The sequence below is a fragment of the Neolamprologus brichardi genome, chromosome 23 (assembly GCF_056152115.1).
Source record: "Neolamprologus brichardi isolate AB-2024 chromosome 23, ASM5615211v1, whole genome shotgun sequence".
NCBI classification, from domain to species: Eukaryota; Metazoa; Chordata; class Actinopteri; order Cichliformes; family Cichlidae; genus Neolamprologus; species Neolamprologus brichardi.
Genome location: NC_142125.1, coordinates 10852151 through 10869438, shown reverse-complemented (window position 1 = coordinate 10869438; position 17288 = coordinate 10852151). Strand labels below are relative to the sequence as shown.

At 45.7% G+C, this 17288-nt stretch overlaps 1 protein-coding gene across 2 annotated transcripts in view; it reads left to right on the top strand.

Moving 5' to 3' along the window:
* Positions 1-16060, top strand: part of sema6bb (sema domain, transmembrane domain (TM), and cytoplasmic domain, (semaphorin) 6Bb) — a 140383-nt gene extending 124323 nt beyond the window's left edge. For both annotated transcript variants that reach the window (XM_006790314.3, XM_087835811.1), the window contains exon 17: positions 9976-16060. In XM_006790314.3, the coding sequence (XP_006790377.1) occupies positions 9976-10883 (908 nt within the window). In that variant the 3' untranslated portion in view covers positions 10884-16060. The remainder of the gene's footprint in view (positions 1-9975) is intronic.
* The last annotated feature ends 1228 nt before the right edge of the window (positions 16061-17288 follow it).

Here is a 17288-nt window from a genome sequence, read left to right as displayed (position 1 = left end):
TGATACATTTGTATGAACAGCAAAATATAGATGGGGTGCGAGGTGACCCTACGCTTTGCACAAGAGCACACAAGCGCTCCACTTTGTCTCCGTCTGCTGAAATAAACAGCGGGCTGCGTGCTGTTTGAGGAATCTGAACTGGCCCGGGGCGCTGAGTAATACGGGTCCGGCTCCGCGTCCTGAAAGTCCTGCAGTGTGACAACCAGAGTGCTGTAACTACTCTGCTCTCACAGCTCTGGGGATTGTTTTTGTGTCACTCTGACAAAAATCGACCGCGGTGAGTCCCCTACATCAAACAACACTTTCCCTCCTTTCTGAAACACATCAATAACACTGCTGTGTTTTTTTCACGCTCCCCCAGCACCCCGTTTTTACTTTCACTTCATTGGTGTTTCTTTTCCCTCTGACACTCGCAGACCTCTTCTTTGTCAAATCTCTCGGCCTCCATTCCTCTTTCCGTCCTTCCTCTACTCACCGTCCGTCACCCTCTTCCTATCTTGTTAACCCCGGAGTTTGTTGCGGCACTCCAGTATTGATCAGTCTAAAGTCTCTGTAGTCCGGGGTCCTGACAGGCGCCGTGATTCTGAGTGATCATTCAGCTGGAAGCATCCTGGCGGTGTCCAGTTGCGGTGCCGTGGGCCTGTGTCACGGCCGAGACATTTCATTAAAGGCCACCTGTAAATTAACACAAGAGACGAGCGGCTGCACGTATACGGAGAAAGCAGCTTTTGTCAGCCGTCCGCCTTGACGTGAGGCCCGATGGTTTAATCATTTTGTTAAACCTTCATAAATTTGTATGTGGAAAGATTCCAACACTTCAGCTCTGGTGGTGTTAACATAAGAAAAACAATGTGGCGTGTGTTTTCAGCTGGTGGGTATATAGCACACACAGACGTGATATATGGACGTAGCATGTGAGAAAGATTAAGTTGAATTGCCTGCTTCATGATTTAGGAATGAGAGACGTGAACCCTCTGGGCAGATTGTTAGACTAATTCTGTGTGGACCTGCTCTCCAATTTATTGCCTGCGACAAGTTTGTGAATATTTATTATTGCTCTCGATAGTGCACGTTTGGCTTTGCACCTAAAATGAGAATATCAATTACCAAACGAAAGCACAGCCAGCGCTGTATAGCACCCCTATATAGAGGGAAATAGTAAAAAGCTACATCCTACTGAGGAACACACGCATGCACGTTTGCACACGTGCACTCTCGTGCACACGAGAAGCTCTGCAAAACAATTTATTTCACCACAGTGTCCGCCACAGCCCAGTTGCTTTGTTTGGATTGGATGCAGCTGAAACTGCTAACAGATTCTCTCTTGTTAAACTGCCTTTCGCTAAAAGGTTGACCAGATTTGGAGAACAAGGTCTGCTGTTCTAATCGAATGAAGAATGAGGAATAGCAACATGTGTGCATAGGCTGTGAAAAAAACATTTATGAGAATCGAAAAGAAAAACAATCCTGTGGCATTTGATTACACGGCACCCCCCCCGATGATTTGAACACACGTTGTTGCCCAAAGCAACTCCAGACTTACCTCATTTACCCCTAGCAGAGTTTTCTATAAGCACAAAGAAGGAAGCCAAATGAGGGCGAGTTTAAAACGTAGATACACGGAATAGAAATAGCGGGATGGAAAAGAGGAATGTAAAGGCAGCAAGGTCTGTAATTATGCAGTCATCACTGAAAGCCTTGACTCTAAATCAGCCAAAAGCCTGATGTGCCCTCACTAATAAACCCAGAATCTATTAACAGTGTGTTTTTTGGTGGAGATTTTATGGAATTTTAATTACAAACACATGGGTGGTGTGCATAAATGTTTTAACATATTGATCAGCCGAGTGAGCGTCTCAGCGGCCCTTGGGAGCCAAGGTTGGGGTTTTTATTTCTTTATCTTTTTTGTGCGAGAGAGTTGTGCACAAGTCCCCAGCAGCTTTCTTTAAGCCGCGCTCTGAAAACGCTGTCAGGGACAGACTGTAAATGGTTTTACAGTCATCCCGAGAGTAAACAGGGTTTATGAGCAAGCAAGGTTTAGTCCAAGTAAGGAGCCGGGCTTCTTTTTAAAGCCTTTCAATTCTTTCCCAGTTTGCTGCCTGGCTTGAACACACACTGGTGTTAGTTTCACAGCTCACAGCATGAGGTGCACTGCGTTCGTGTGCGTGAAACAGAAGTAGAGGAGGTAGTGGAGGTAATGGGTAAGTTATGTAGTGTATCTGTTAAGAGAAACGTAAAAGGAGTAAGACGGCAGGAAGGAGTACGTGCTAAAAACAAGAAACGAAACAGCAGTCTCTTCAACAGAGGAGAAGGAGACGAGGATAATGAGCAAAATCACTGAGCCATGGGTGCAGGCACAGCGCACACTTACTTATTAACTCACACATATTCATACATCTATACACACTTATTCACACTACAGCGCACGTGCTTTGCCACGTGAAATCCCGCCATCACTGCGTGCATAAACATTATGCATAGAAATGGTGGATTCCAGAGATGAAAGCCCCTCAGATCACCGGCTGTACGCTGACACAGTCGTAACCTATCAAGCTCAGAAGTGTGCGCTCGTGGCATCGACAGGTCCACTGGGAAGCTGTGAAGTCTCTTTGTTCTGTTTTGATGTGCTGTATTTCTAAAACATGGATTCTGGCTCTCAAACCGCATAAAAGTTCCCCTGCTTGCCTTTTGATTAAGGAACTTATCGAACTGTAGCAACCTCAAATACTTTGCAAATTAATTTGTTAGCATCTAAAATGGCTAACGCTAGCGGATGGTAATCGAAACCGGTTTGAGTCATGATGCTGGCGGGAACACCAAAAACTTAACACTTCATAGTTTTATTCAAAACCTAAAACTAAATTTTCAGTCTGGTTTGTTTTAGCAAACATTTCAATTTCATTTCTGTGATAGGAAGAATGCGCACACGCCCCAGCTAGCACCCCATCCTCACTAGCTGCGTGTGCTACATCTAACAGTTGTAAGTAGTTAAAACAGCGGGTGAGGTTTCCTTCTGTGTTTTTAGAGGCCATCTGAATCAAATCATATCTTAAAAAGCTCATTTCAGCTGCTCGAATTGTGTTTTTGTTTCTTCCTCAATCGTCAAACTCCATTCAGAAGTCCAGCGTAACAAACTGCTGTAAAAACAACAGCGTTTTTTTTCTTTGTCGAGTGCAAAGGCGTGTGGGAATGTTATAGAGACGGACAGATTTACATCCCGGGTCTCCAAAAAACCCAGTTTCAACATCGCCGAAAGGTGTTTTATTTTGTTAAATAATAACTACGGGAAATAAAGATCACAGTGATTTAGTAATCATTAAAATGTGTTCAGAATTTGCAAACTGATGATGATTCAGTTCATAAATCACGGCACGCTGCTCTCCCCTTCATAAGCTGGATTTATAGCTTTATATGTATCAGACTACGGCACAGAAATGAGAACAAATCAGTGGCGTAAGAACAGTCAGCTGCTTAGACTCGTGTAAACTGCCTTTAAAACACATGTTGTGTAGATCACAGTACACCGACGGGAGCTGTGGCTGCAGATAACAGTGGGCACGCTGCAAGATAACAGTTTAACGCCAGTAAATCTTTCAGCGATTGTCTGAACTCGTGTTTTTCTGGAGGTCACTGCCGTGTTCCCAGTTTTTGCAGTCATTACAGTATCATCATAACCTACAGAAACCACGGCCAAATCTGCCAGAGCGATAAGACTCAGTACATGTGATAAACAGGGATTATGCCTTGGCTGCACTTCTCTAATCATAATCATCATCACCGATGGTGGGTCGAAAATAATTTTCCTTCCCTTCGTCTCATTCGCACACGTTCGCAAGGCCTTTGTTGAAAGTGGCGCCAAACTGCGATTCTGGAGCGAGCAGATACCGAGTCTTCTGCCAGAGCTCTAATCAAGGCAAATGTTGAACAACTGGCACGGCTAGCAGGGCTTTTCAATAATTTCCTTTACTCGCTTTCTAAATGCGGGGAGGTAGAAATGAGAGCGGAGGACAAGTACGAGCGATTATTGGTAGGCACAGAAATTTAGCGTAACCGCATCTGTCACACTGCAGAAGTAAGAGAAACTTTGACACTCGAATATAAAATGAGATTTTACTGGAGCAACCTTGATTTGAAAGTATGTGAATAAAAGTTTCCTTACTTCTCTTTTGAGTTCGAAGCTATTACTCCCATCATGCCGCCACCCCCAGTGATCAAAGGAGCGGTGGGTAGGAGAGAGAAATTGAGAAAGGATTAACGACTAACAAGCGGATAGGAGGGAGGGCAGGACGGCGCCGCGCGAAGGAACGGATGACTGCGGGTTAGAGACAAAGCCGGCGAAATACCAGAGAAACTCTGATTTTCTTTGTGCTTTTGATTTTGACAGTTTGGCGGTATAAAAGTATATTCGAGCAAATATCTTATCAATGTTGCTTTCATCAACAGGGAACAACATCTCTCTGCTCTCTCTCCTCTGCGCTCCCTCCTCGGTCGTATTTCGCTTTTGTGGTCACCTCTTTAATCCCCTCTCCTTTTTTTTATTAGCCTTGTCCTCCCTCTCGTCTTCGCCCCCTCTTTTGTCTCATGTCCTCTCTTCTCCTCCCACTTTCTTTCCTTTTTTCCCCCCTTTTTTAGCATACATACTGTAAAATCGCTCTCCTCTCCCTTCTTCTCATTGTTACGCTGTAATTGGAGCTGGAAGCCCGGAGACAAGCAGCTCAGTGTTCGTCAGGCTGACAGGCAGGCCTGTTGGCTTCTATTAAGGTTTAATAAGTGAGCAGGATTGGAGAAGAGAAGGAGCCGAGATGAGGAAGGAGCGCGCGAGCAGTAGTTTCTGCTGTCACCCCAAGGATGCGGGGAAACCTGCCTGCTGTCACAAAAACGCACACTACCCAATCGCTGTGCTTACTGCGTGCTCTCTTTATCATCGTAATCCTTTTCCAGCTTATTCCCACTGGCTAAAGATTTCCTCTCAATGTCAAGCATCCAAGAAAGACATAAATGAAGCTGGCAAAAAATAATTAACATATCTAAGTGTCCATGTCAAAGAGAGAGAGAGCAAGAGAGTTGGGGTGCCGTGATTGCTGTGACACACACACACACACACACTCGTACAGCAATAATAAACACACTTGTCAGAAACGTGCCCCTGCATGAAGCTGACAGCAGCATTATTGCAGCCATGCAGAATTTAATCTAAAGTGTCACACAGCAAGCCTGGACCACAGCCGAGGTACGCGTTAAAGAAGCATCTGAAACCTCTGCATCCGAGTGCGCTGCGAACAATTCCAGATGTTGCGAGCGTGGGAGAGGAGATTTGTGGCGGTTATTGACTCGTTCGGAATTTTTCTGCGGTCGCAGAACTTCATTTTAGTTTACAAACTCATCAGGACTCGAGGGATTATTAAAGAAAAATCCAACCCTAAATACGTGCAATACCTGACTTTTCAAACTCCTCAAGCCTCTGTGTGTGTGTGTGTGTGTGTGTGTGTGTGTGTGTGTGTGTGTGTGTGTGTGTGTGTGTGTGTGTGTGTGTGTGTGTGTGTGTGTGTGTGTGTGTGTGTGTGTGTGTGTGTGTGTGTGTGTGGGAGTAGAGCAGAGGGAATATGGTAGTAACTTCCTGCCTCTGTGTCGCATCTGTGCCTCAAAAATGTCCATTTTCCTGAAGAGAGGAACAATAATGTAACTAAAGCTGACAAGCTCTCCGAGCTGAATATCGGCCAAAAACATGGAAATAAATACAGCAATAATCAGCCTGTGTTTAGGCTGCGCGACCAAAGATGCCAACAATATGTTCAAGGAGAGAAGAAGTCCCAGTGAACAAACGCCAAATTCAGTCCAAACATGGAAGAGCATGGGTGCTTAAATGAATACACAAAGACTGTGCTGGTTAGCCTGCGTAACCACGAGCTGGCTGTGTTTTGATATGCTCTGAGATCTCAATTATGAGCTGCCATCTGTGTTCAGAGCAATTTTGAGATATTAGGCAATCAACTTTTTACATCCCGTTGGGCAAAATCCTAAATAAGCCTAAATACACGGTCAAATAAACACTTTCCAATGCATAGCATGAACCACATGTGAAGACCTGCTGCAGGAGAACAAACGTATTCTTTTTTCCATACGTGTTAATATTCAGAGGCTGTGATAAAGTGATTGGGGGAAAAAATGGGAACCTGGGGAGGAGGGATTGTTGAATCAACCAAAAGCAGAAATGAAAGACAAATACAGATCGCATTACGCTCTAAGGCTGACACGATCCCGCTGATCTCGGCTTATTGAGGAACATTTGTGTGATGCTGAACCGAACTGAACTGTGTGTGTGTGTGTCACATAATTAGCAGGCTGTAACTAAAGCCTGTGTCCACGTGCTTCACTGAGCTCAGCGGATTGGTGATAAAGCACTAATTAGTGATGAAAAGGACATTGATTGACCAACAAGGCCACTTGATTAATGGCAGGATTCAATCGATGGAAATTGCAAACTTGTGAGTGTATGAGCTCACATCGATGGCGTCCGCAATCTATTGTCCAAGCTCTAACATTTAATTGTTAGTGACAAGGGATGGATGAATGATTAAGTGCAGTTGTGCCCATTGTCACCTCAGCTGTGTGGGGTGCAGTCATGCTTTAAGGCAGAGACGTCAAACTCGTTTTACATCGTGGGCCACACGCAGCCCGCTCAATGAAACTCCCATTTCAAAAAACATTTCTATCATTTAATGACAGAATAATCTATTAACCTAATTAGTTTGGTGTAGCATGAACGGCCGTGTTCAAAGTCCTTATCAGTAAAAACAAATGTGTGATACAATTAGAAGTCCAAAATTTATGACTCCCTTCACGTTTTCCAAAGCTGTCCAGAGGAGCTTTATTGGAGTCTCTGCTAGGCCAATTCTGGCCCCAGGACCTGATGTTTGACACCCCTGCTTTAAGTAGGGTGGGTGGTGTGAGGAGGTGGCAGCTGCTCCAACGCTGCTGGCTGTGAGTAAACCAAGCCTCCTCCTTGAGCCTGGCTCTGTTGGAGGTTTCTTCCTATTAAAAGGGAGTTTTTCCTTTCCACTATCGCCAAAGCGCTCGCTCATAGGGGGTCGTATGATTGTTGGCACAGACAGACAGAGTGAAGGGCAGGATGGAAATGTGAGCTGTAATTTTCCTGTTATTGGGTCAAAATACGCAAAAATATTTTGTCTGCCTCACATGAGCTTTTTGTTAAATAGCAAATATTGACACGTCAAACTCAGACGGAGAGCCTGATAAATATAACAGCTATCAGCATTTCCTCACGAAGGAGAAGAGCTTCAAGTTGGCAGAAAGTTTTTCCATTGTTAATTTAGTTTTTAATGCTCAGTGATCGTAAAATGTTCTTAAGACGTGGCCGAACCCAAAGAGTTTGAGGATTTTGTTGGCAGAAAAGTAAATAAGCTGCAAGTAAAGTCCAGTGAGTTCCACAAAAGGTCAAAGCCGAAGTATTACAACACCTAACAGTGAAATTATCTGAGAAAAACTAAGTGGTTTTTCAATAAATTTATTCCTCGAATGAGAAATTATTAATATTTTTGTTATAAAACACGAAGCTGTTATTTAATTATTATTAAACCCATTTGTCTTCAAATTGTGACATTTTTTAATAAAGTTAAACGCAATAAAAACTTTTCATTAAGAGTGTTTCATGGCTACACGATTTCTGGTCGATGATGAAGAACGCAGAATATGCTAATACCTAACAAATTCAAATAACAGCTGTGCTCACTATTACACCCCATTATTCACAGGTTAAATTACCCACATCCTGTAAGCACTGACACAGCAGCGTGCGCCGTACAAAACCGCACAACTTTATGAAGTTACTTCAAGATGAAGCTGCGGATTTGTCTGCTGGAGACGGCGTCCTTGTTTTTATCCAGCCCTTTCACACATGAAGTAAAAGTCAGGGTGTCGTCTAATATTATTTTTAATTTAATTTGGAGTTTTGTCATTGTCTGCCTGCTTGTTACGGCTTCAGTGATGTTTGCAGGCTAAACTGGTAAATGTTTATAGGATATTTGTGGCATTTATGGGAAATTTCTTGAGGGGAAAGCGTAATTTTTCTTTTTAAACTCAGTTTTTTTTTATTGTGGTTTCCTCTTCGGGGCTGTTGATACACCTGCTGTGTGTTTTTATGATTACAGATGCTTGGTTGTGATCATAAAAAAAAATGTTCTGATGGTAAAGTCGTGGCTTCCTGTTCCTGTCGAGTCCCAGCAGAGAGAGATTGGCTTCATGGGGGTCCGTATTTACAGCGGATACAATCTGCCTTCGGAAAAGTCTCATTTAAGCTGAAAATAGAGCTTCTGTTTACCTGAACGTTTTACTGCCTGTGTGTGATAAGACGCTGGTTCGTGCTTCCCGGCTCGTGGAGCGTGATGTCTCATTTTATGTATTGTCGGTAGATTTCCTAAACAGGTTTTTATATATATGCGAGTTGGCCACAGTGTCAGGTTGTCCTGAGCGAAAGACCCAAAGATCAGCTAAATTTGTGAGTCACTGCTGTCGGTGTTGAGTTAAACAGTTTGTGTGTCCAGTGTCCAGTCCACAAATGGCCAGATGTCTCCACGCAGGATTTCTTGATGCTGCGTTTGGTTGGACAAAAAGTTCAGAATCATTTTTAGGCGAGTAAAGAGTCAAAGTTTTTACCCCCTTTAATCCAGCTGAGAGCGGCGTGGCTGTTCGGCCGCCTCTCACAGCGTCTTAGCTCCCATTCCCCTTCTTTAATGCCAACGTGTAGCATAACACCAAACGAGACAAAGCCACGGGCCACTTTAATTAAGCGCCAGGCTGTCTCATGCTGGAGTGTTTGAACCACAACCGCACCATTAAAAATTAATATCTCTGTTAATAAAAGTATGTTTGTTTAAAAACACAACAGTCCCGTTTTCCTCGTGTTCATTATTCCTCCTGTTCTCTGCCCCGCTTTGTGCTCAACAACTTGTGAGTAAGTGGCTCCCACTGTCTATTAATGATATCCATTTATTTTCTCTTAGAAAGGATTTATTTTGCTGTCCTTGTGGAGACATTCCTCCCTCTGCTACTACTGGAGCTGTAATTTAACAACTATTACGAGTGTTTGTCTAAGGCCCCAAATGTTCAAGTATGCTTTAGGCCACGACTCTCTCTCTCTTCTAACACCCTCTTTTTTGCCTTCATCTGCTTCCCTTGGCACGCACACGCTCTCATTGTATTCAGTTGGTGCTGGTCCCAAGAGCTTCCGCAGCAAAGAATGACTCCTTTTCTGGCATTTTTCTAATTGATCCATGGCAGTCCAGGCTGTGGTCTTGCTGTTTTCATATCTTCAATAATTCATAAACAGTTCTGTCTGAGGGACTTCATCTCTTGTACTCACTAAAAAAAAAAAAAAACAAGATACAGAAAGTTGTGTTTCGCAGATGAGCTGTTCTTTATCTATAAACATGATGCCTCGCGTTCACTCGCGCAAGAAATCATCTTGCTGTGTGGATGCAACAGAGAAAATGAATGTATGCATACGTTGGGCTAACACTTACAGGGTGTTTCTGTTTCAAAATAGTTTAAAGTCAGACTAGCTACAGCACACATGTAACGTCAACGGCACCTGGACTGTATAAGTGATTTTCATGGTATGGAAGCTTGAAGTTATTACTCGCCATTAACGACAGACTTGGCATCTCTCTCTGTAAAGCTAATGTTGTGAAACATGTTAGCTTTGAGAGCTATTCTCAATCAGGAAGACAGTTATTAGAGCTATTAAAATCACCATCCACTTTACATAATGAAGGCAATTAGCCACAGCTACCTTGGCTGGAAAGCATATGACAATTACCACCCACAGAGAGGAGATGGAAAATAGGTCACTCTGTCTGGCCGTTTGCAAACTCCCACGCACTTTGTGCAGGAAATGCTGATGCTTTTTGCGTGTTTTCACCAGTTGACTGAAGTTTTTTTTCTTTCTCTCTCTGTTAGGAATTCTGCTCCAAGAGAGTTTCATGGAGGAGCCCGATGGCCTCGTGTCCGTAAACCTCTTAGTGGTGTCTGCTGTTTCAGCTTTTGCAACGGGAGCCGTCCTTTCTGGTCTCACCGTCTGCTGGATCATGAGTCACCGGCACCGCCACTCTCGCGGCTCTGGAGCCGGCGGCGCCCGGCGCAAAGGTGACAAAGAGCAAAGCATGCTGGGACAGGGCCGCAGCGGGTCGGTGATGAGCGTGACGAGAACCAGCGGCGGGGAGCGGCGCTGTTCGCAGGCGGACAACCCCTTCGTCACGCCCAACGGCTGGCCTAAAGGAGAGATGGACCCCGGCTTGCTGCCCACGCCCGAGCAGACCCCCCTGCAGCAGAAACGGGGCGTACGTCTCCCGGACACCGAGTGGGACCAGAGTCAGACCTTCCTCACTGCCGTTGGGACTCCCTGCCCTAACAACTCCGTCATCTACCTGAGCTCCAAGTTCCTGCATGGTGGTGGAGGCGGCGGCGGTATGGTCCGGATAGATGACCCAGGAGAGGTGGTGCTGCCTCCACACACAGAACGCCATCGCTACCTGATCCTCGCCACGCAGAGAGGGGAGCACGGTAGCAATCGCCCCACCAGTGCGCTAAGGAACTCAGCAGGAGAATACATCTACCCTGCCACGCCGCAGGACTCCCCCGACCGACGGAGGGTGGTGTCCGCTCCCACTCCCCACATGGACTACGGGGAGCCTCGCTGGAGTCATGAGGCGCTCAACTACAACAGCAACAATGGCGCACCCTATCACCCTCAGCGCCAGGGCCTCATCAGGCCAGACATGCACGGGCCCCGAGGGCTGGGAGAGCTGGCTGACTTCAGCCATCTTCTAGGAAAGAGCGTGGGCGAGCGCAACCCCAGTGGCCAGTGAGGCGACGAAGACGAGCCCTGACGCCGACCCCTTCCCTCCAACAGCAAACTGGAATCAAACAACCCTCAGATTCACTGTCCCGGTCCAACCTTACCCTGTCTGTCCTCTCTCACTGTCATTCAATGTTCAGACATCACTCAGCTGACTAAAGAGAGGGACAAAGAGAGAGAGCTGACAAAGAGGAGACAACTCTCTGTACATCTCCGTTCCTCCGTTCGTAATCCGAGGTGCGCGCCTCGGCTCTGTCGGTGGGTCCAACCGCAGAGCGTGACTTTGACTCCACGGGACGACCGGCGAGCTAAAAAGAGGGGTGCGGAGAACGAAGGCTCTTCATAGAAGGACAGTGTGGAGATTTAAAAAAAAAAACAAATAAAATGACAATTTGGCTTGCAGCACCAAATGTGAAAGGTCTCCCTCCACCATTCTGTTCACTGTTTTAACACCACGGATCTTCTTTAAGTGTGAAATCACGTTTCTGCTTTGGTCTGTTGATGCCGGTGGCGTCCAGCAGACAACCATGTGCTTTTCTTTGGACTCGAACTGACGTCGCCGTCAAAGGGCCGCGACTCTCAGCCAATCACGCTGTGTGTATGTGCGAATACGTGTGGCCACGACAACCCCAGCCAGCGTCCTGTCTTAACTGTGAAGTACACCTGTATAATGACGATGGTAATAACATTGTTTTCTTTTTATAACCAATCACAGAGAGACAGACGGATTTTATCAAGTGTCTACTTGAGGCTCTTTGTGTTCACCAATCGGAGGTTTGGATGGTTGGTTGATCGGTGGCTAGTGAGGAGGTCGGACTCGCTCTGTGAAAGTTAAAAAAAAAGAGCAATAATGAGCAAGATATATATAAGGATAAAGATAAAGCCAATTTAATTTGATATTTTTATATCAGCATTTTCTCAGCAAGGAAAACCGAAGCTTCGAGACGTCGGAAAGGCTCTGGGAAAAAGGAACAGTATCTCCACTCCACTCCCCTCCCTTGCTGCCTCTCAGTATGCCTGGGTCTGTCTGACCTGACCCGAGGCCTCCCCGGGCTCCGCAGTTCATTTGAAGGAGGGAATGTGAGCTCTGACTGTCTGCCCGGCCGCTTGGGAGCTCCATTCAGCCTCTTCTGTCCGACACTGAGACTCTTTGTGCCCCAGAGGCGGGAGGAGACTCCGGCAACAAATAACCGTTAAGAGTCAAGGACCTAGCCCACCGCCACAGCCCGGCGGAATATCAATGAGGAGGACAGCAGCTCCATCCGTCACGAGAGACGCAGCGACTGGGCCCGGGCATCTCTCGCGGCTCACGCACACTAGCGATTCACTGGTTTGCCGGGACAGGGAGGAGCTGAGGGGCTGAAGCTGGGGCTGAGGCCAGAGTAGGGGCACTGCTCGCTGTTCACAATGGTCATCCCTTGTGGCTCTGTCCCTTTCTTGCTCTCAGTGTGTTTCCCAACAATAGCAGGATAAAGAAAACAGACGGGCATCGGTATATTGGGGTGTGGAGTTACTCTTTCACTGCGTTGTCTGATCTTTTGATGTTTCCTATTTTCATCAGCTCTCATCTGTCCTCGATTCAAACGTAGATAGCTTCATCTGGGTCATACGTTCGTAAAGGTGGTGTTTTTATGAGTGTGTGAGTCTCTTAGGGCTTGTATACATGAATGCGTTACTCATATTGAGTGCAACAAAACAGCTTTGATCAACATTACTCTCGTTCTCGCCCTGCTTTTCTTTTCTCTGTTGAATCATTAATGGCCGTCTAACACTCACAAATGCATGTTAACAATGTCAGAGCCCTGCGTGGGAGCGCTGTATGCTATAGAATACGTTTAAACCATTATACTGCGCACAAAGAAGCGAGTTAAAATGGACGAGCTGGGTTTTCCGCTTTAAATTATAGATGCTATCAACATACACAAGACACACATCTTTCAGTCCTGATACAAAACGACCCTTTTTCTATTCAGATCAGTGGTTTTTCCATCAAAGCGGGATGCATGCCCGCCCAGAAACTTTAAGCTACCTTATAGTACCTCCAGGGTTACAACAGCTCGTCACTGGGGCAGTACTCTCTGATTTACTGTCGTTGTGCCCTGGAGGTTTGTAGCTTACAGAGACCAGTCCAACACCTCTGGTGACAGTTTCATACCTTAATGCGGCAGTCCAATAAAACTATTAATCAACACGCATGTCTTTGAACTGTGGAAGAAGCTGCAGCACCTGGAGAGAAACCCACACAGGCACAGGAAGAACAAGCACGCAAGACAGATCCAAAAAGTGCTTTTCATTTCACTTTGATTTAACAGTTTGGTATTTCTTATATTAAACTCCAGAAGAGAAGGTCCTGTGATTAGACCCGAGGAGGTAGACTGCACTTGTGGGGACAGAAAAGCTTTTTCTTTGTACCCACACCTTTCAGCTCTCTGAGGATTTATGGCACCATTTCCAAAGTTTTTCAGTTTGTTTACTGTCTCGAAACCTTCGATCGATCGATCTCACTGCAGGGGTCGTCCAGCGTCCAGAGTCTAGGTTTGGACCTGCAGAACCTCGGACCTTCCTGTGTGGCGTTTGCATGTTCTGACTGTGCCTTACTCCAGGTTCTCTGGCTTTTTCTCAAATGCATATGTTTTAGTTTGACTGGTATTTCTAGTGTGTCTGTGACTGTTTGTCTTCCTGTGTGCGTGAGCCCAGCCTCTCACCTGAAGTCAGCTCCATTCTCACGTCTGGCCGGACATCATCAGTTTCTGCTGCAGCTTCTTGCATTTTTTTTTTAACCTTTTTTCTTTTACAAAATCAGTAATAAACTTAGTTCGAGCACATCGAAACACATGCAGGCATATTTTGAACAAGAACCGTGTGATCCAAGAAGCGTAAACAGAAGCATAAATCTGACCCGACACTCGATACCACCTGACAGTGTTCAGCTCCGCAGACACATTTCTGTTGAGGTTTAATACCCAGCCCTAACAAATGTACAGCCAGGCTCGACGTAATATATGAGACAGGCCAGTGAAAGAGATTTACGAAGACAAGGACAGAGGAGGAGGTCAAGCAGGCAAACGTGATGTTACTGCATTACCGCCCTCGCCACCACATTAAAGCAGTGTATTCTTTACACATTCCACCCTGAAACAGGTCATTAGTATTGAGGATAGGAAGCTCTCCACCAGCCAGGACGCCGCTCGTCTCTCTCCCACCGCCGGGTCTGCGTGTGTGTGTGCCCACGAGGCCTCTCTGTCTCGCTCGGCGTGCCCAGCGAGGCGACTCCTCGCTCCGCATCTCCTCCGGTTTTTTCGCTAAACATGCTTGATTAGGCAAAGTACATTCCCGGCCCTCTAATGGCCTGATGAGCCCCTGAGAAGATTACTGCAGACACATCAGCCCTGAGAGGGAGGCGCTGTTCAACCAGCTCCGCTAACCACCAGCAGATCACACACACACACTTGCGTGCAAATGCACAAAAAGGACCTTTAACCAAATTTGGGGCACAATTGAATTAGGATCGGGAGCTGGGCTCGGGCCTGCTGCAGGCAGACTCTGACTGGTTTACATGTTACTTTACTGACTGCATAATTTGATTACCTTAGTTCAACATTACACCGGAGCTAAAAAATTCACGTGGCCCTCATGAGAGCTCTGTTTATTAAAGCCATCATCCTCCCCTTTCTTTGCATACTTCATGTCATTCCCCTTCCTCCTCACCGGGCAGCTGCACTTCTTCTCCTTTTCTTTAAACCCTTTGATTGTTAGCAGACTCTGCCAGCCCAGCTCTCATTGCACTTGTCACCATTAAAGGTTAGCTGGTTAATTTAATGATTCAGTAACAGAAACAGAAATCAAAGTACCCTCCGCTTTATTTCACATTAAATCCTTGATGCGTAACAGTTTTTAGACATTTCCGTAAGCGCTCATGTGGCAAATTGCTTTCTTTTTCCTATAAGGGCTTTTGCTTTGTTTTATTTAAACGTAGCGTACACTGCCTCCAGTCCTGCAAACACACACACACACACATTCTTCCTCTTTATCTCTGCTCTGCACGAATCAACACACACATAAAATTTCCATCTCTGTCTTTGTGACCCAGCCAGTCTGTGATTTTATTTATTAAGATGTGTGCGCGCACTCGCTGAAGAGACCATACCTTTGTGTGTTGGGGTTGTTTGTGCCGTGTGGCCCAGTCACGTGATGCCCCCCAGCCAGTAACTGCCATTTTGCCCCACGGTGCTCCAGTGCGCTGTCCGTGCTTTATGCCCCAGAAAAGGTCCAGGAAGGAGGCTAACTAGCTTGAAATCCAGCGATGCACGGGGATGTGGTGAAACGAGACTGCACCTCCTCGGCCAACACGCGAGAAGAAAAAGCACAAACGGCAAAAACAAAATCAACGTTTGCATTTTTGTAAAGTTGTAGATGTATTTAGTCGGCGCTGACCATTTTTGTCATGTTTGCTTTTTTCTATTGTTTGTTTCTGTGGTAGATACTTGGTTTTAAGATTTCTATGGAATATTACTGTATATGATTTCAATTCTCTGATGTGCCCGATTTGATGATGACAATGAACCCGATGACTATCATGACGAGCAGTACTGTGAGCAGCACCCAGGTGTTGCGTCCTGTTTGGATCTGAATGTGAATTTGAATCGGAAGAAGAAGAGGAGGCAGAGCGAATTAACCACAAAGACCGAGCTTTGGGAGGAGAACGGCCTCCTCCCAAAGCTCGGTCTTTGTGGAGCGAAGCGAAGGAGTCCTGCAGCTCCCACCGGAGGCCCGGCCCGAGGCCTCGGGGGCGGGCTGTCATCGGATGACAACACATGTCCCTGCTACGTGTACATAACCTTGATGCTTACATGTAATTTAAGTGCAGTAGCTGCATGACGACAAAGCCTCCGTGTGTGTACAGAAGTAGCGACGTGTGAATTTGTACAGTACATGCAAGTGTGTGTGCGCTTGTGTCCGCGAAGAAATCTGTCCGTCGTCACGCCAAAAGCAACACGTGCATGCACCCTACGACAACTGCGCAGGACACACAAACACAAAGGCCACACTCATACGACCACACTGACATGCTCCAGCAGTTGTTCGCCATGTCGCCACATTGTCCCGAGCTCTGCCTGTCACTCCGCATGGAGACTTTACTCTGTGTCAACTTTCTTATTCTAATAAACCACTCAGACATGGACTTCACATCGAGTTGTGATCATTGATTACGCCGTTCTAATTATTTTCGCTCCATCGCTGATCATATTTGCTTGCATAAAAACAAAAGCCTGATACCCCGATATAAGAGCGTGTATACGATGCAGTGTGTTGTGTATATGAAATAAAGCGAGCTGATAGCAGCAGCTGTCACAATAATGGAGTGAAAGTAGAGAAGTAGTCGAGGGTAAAACAGAGCCAGAGCGGATGCATTTAATTAGATTCCACAGCTGGAGTCACATTTCTGCGCTAATATTATTTTTTTAATCGCACACACTCTCAGCACAAACTTTAACAGCGGTACAGTGTTTGACATTATGATGTCATTGCATCAGTGATGACCATGGAAGGCAGTGAAACCTGCGTTTTCCTTCATGGGTGGCTGTTTTATCTGAAGAACAAAAGAGAAAAACACCAGCTCATTTTGGATTTGACGGAGAAAAAAAACTACATCTTTTAACTACAGTCCTTAAACGTGTGAGCTGAGGCGTGCGGCTGCTGGACTTTTGGGACAGGAAGGATGCCTCGTTCTTGTCTCACAGTGTCTCACAGCACAATGTCTTTATTTCTTATGATAAATGTGCTCTCCTGTTCCCCAAACATATCTGCAAACTGTGTGTTTTTCTTTCTTTGCGTTTGAACCTGATCAAATATTTAATACCCAGATTCCTCCTTTTGAAGTGTTATCACGATCTCGCTGAAAGCGGACTGGTTGCTTTTATAAGCAGACAGTTAGGAACAGATCAGGCACACAGTTCATTTATTCATGGTGAAGTAATAACTCCATCCAGCACTTTATTTGGGCAGTTATCCAACCCCTTCAGCTAAAACCTGGGCAAGGTCATATTATTCCAGTTTGCACTTTAGAGCCACCATTACTTTAGTTTCATCCCTTTCAGCTTACTAATTCAGCCTAATTTTACATGTTTAATGGGGACATTTATTTTGTTTTTAATCGGATGATTTGCTGCAACTCAAATGATAGTAATATATCCATCCATCCATTTCCTTCCACTTATTTCAGGATAGCAGGGGGGCTGGAGCCTGTCCCAGCTGTCACAGGCTGAGAGGCAGAACAGGCTGTGGACGAGCTGCCAGTCAGCACAGGACCTCACGAAGAAACACAGTCAGAGGATAACCGATTCACTCGCTGTAAAGATGCTGTTCGGTAACGCTGAAGATCTGACTGTGTTGTCACGCGACGTGACGAATGAAA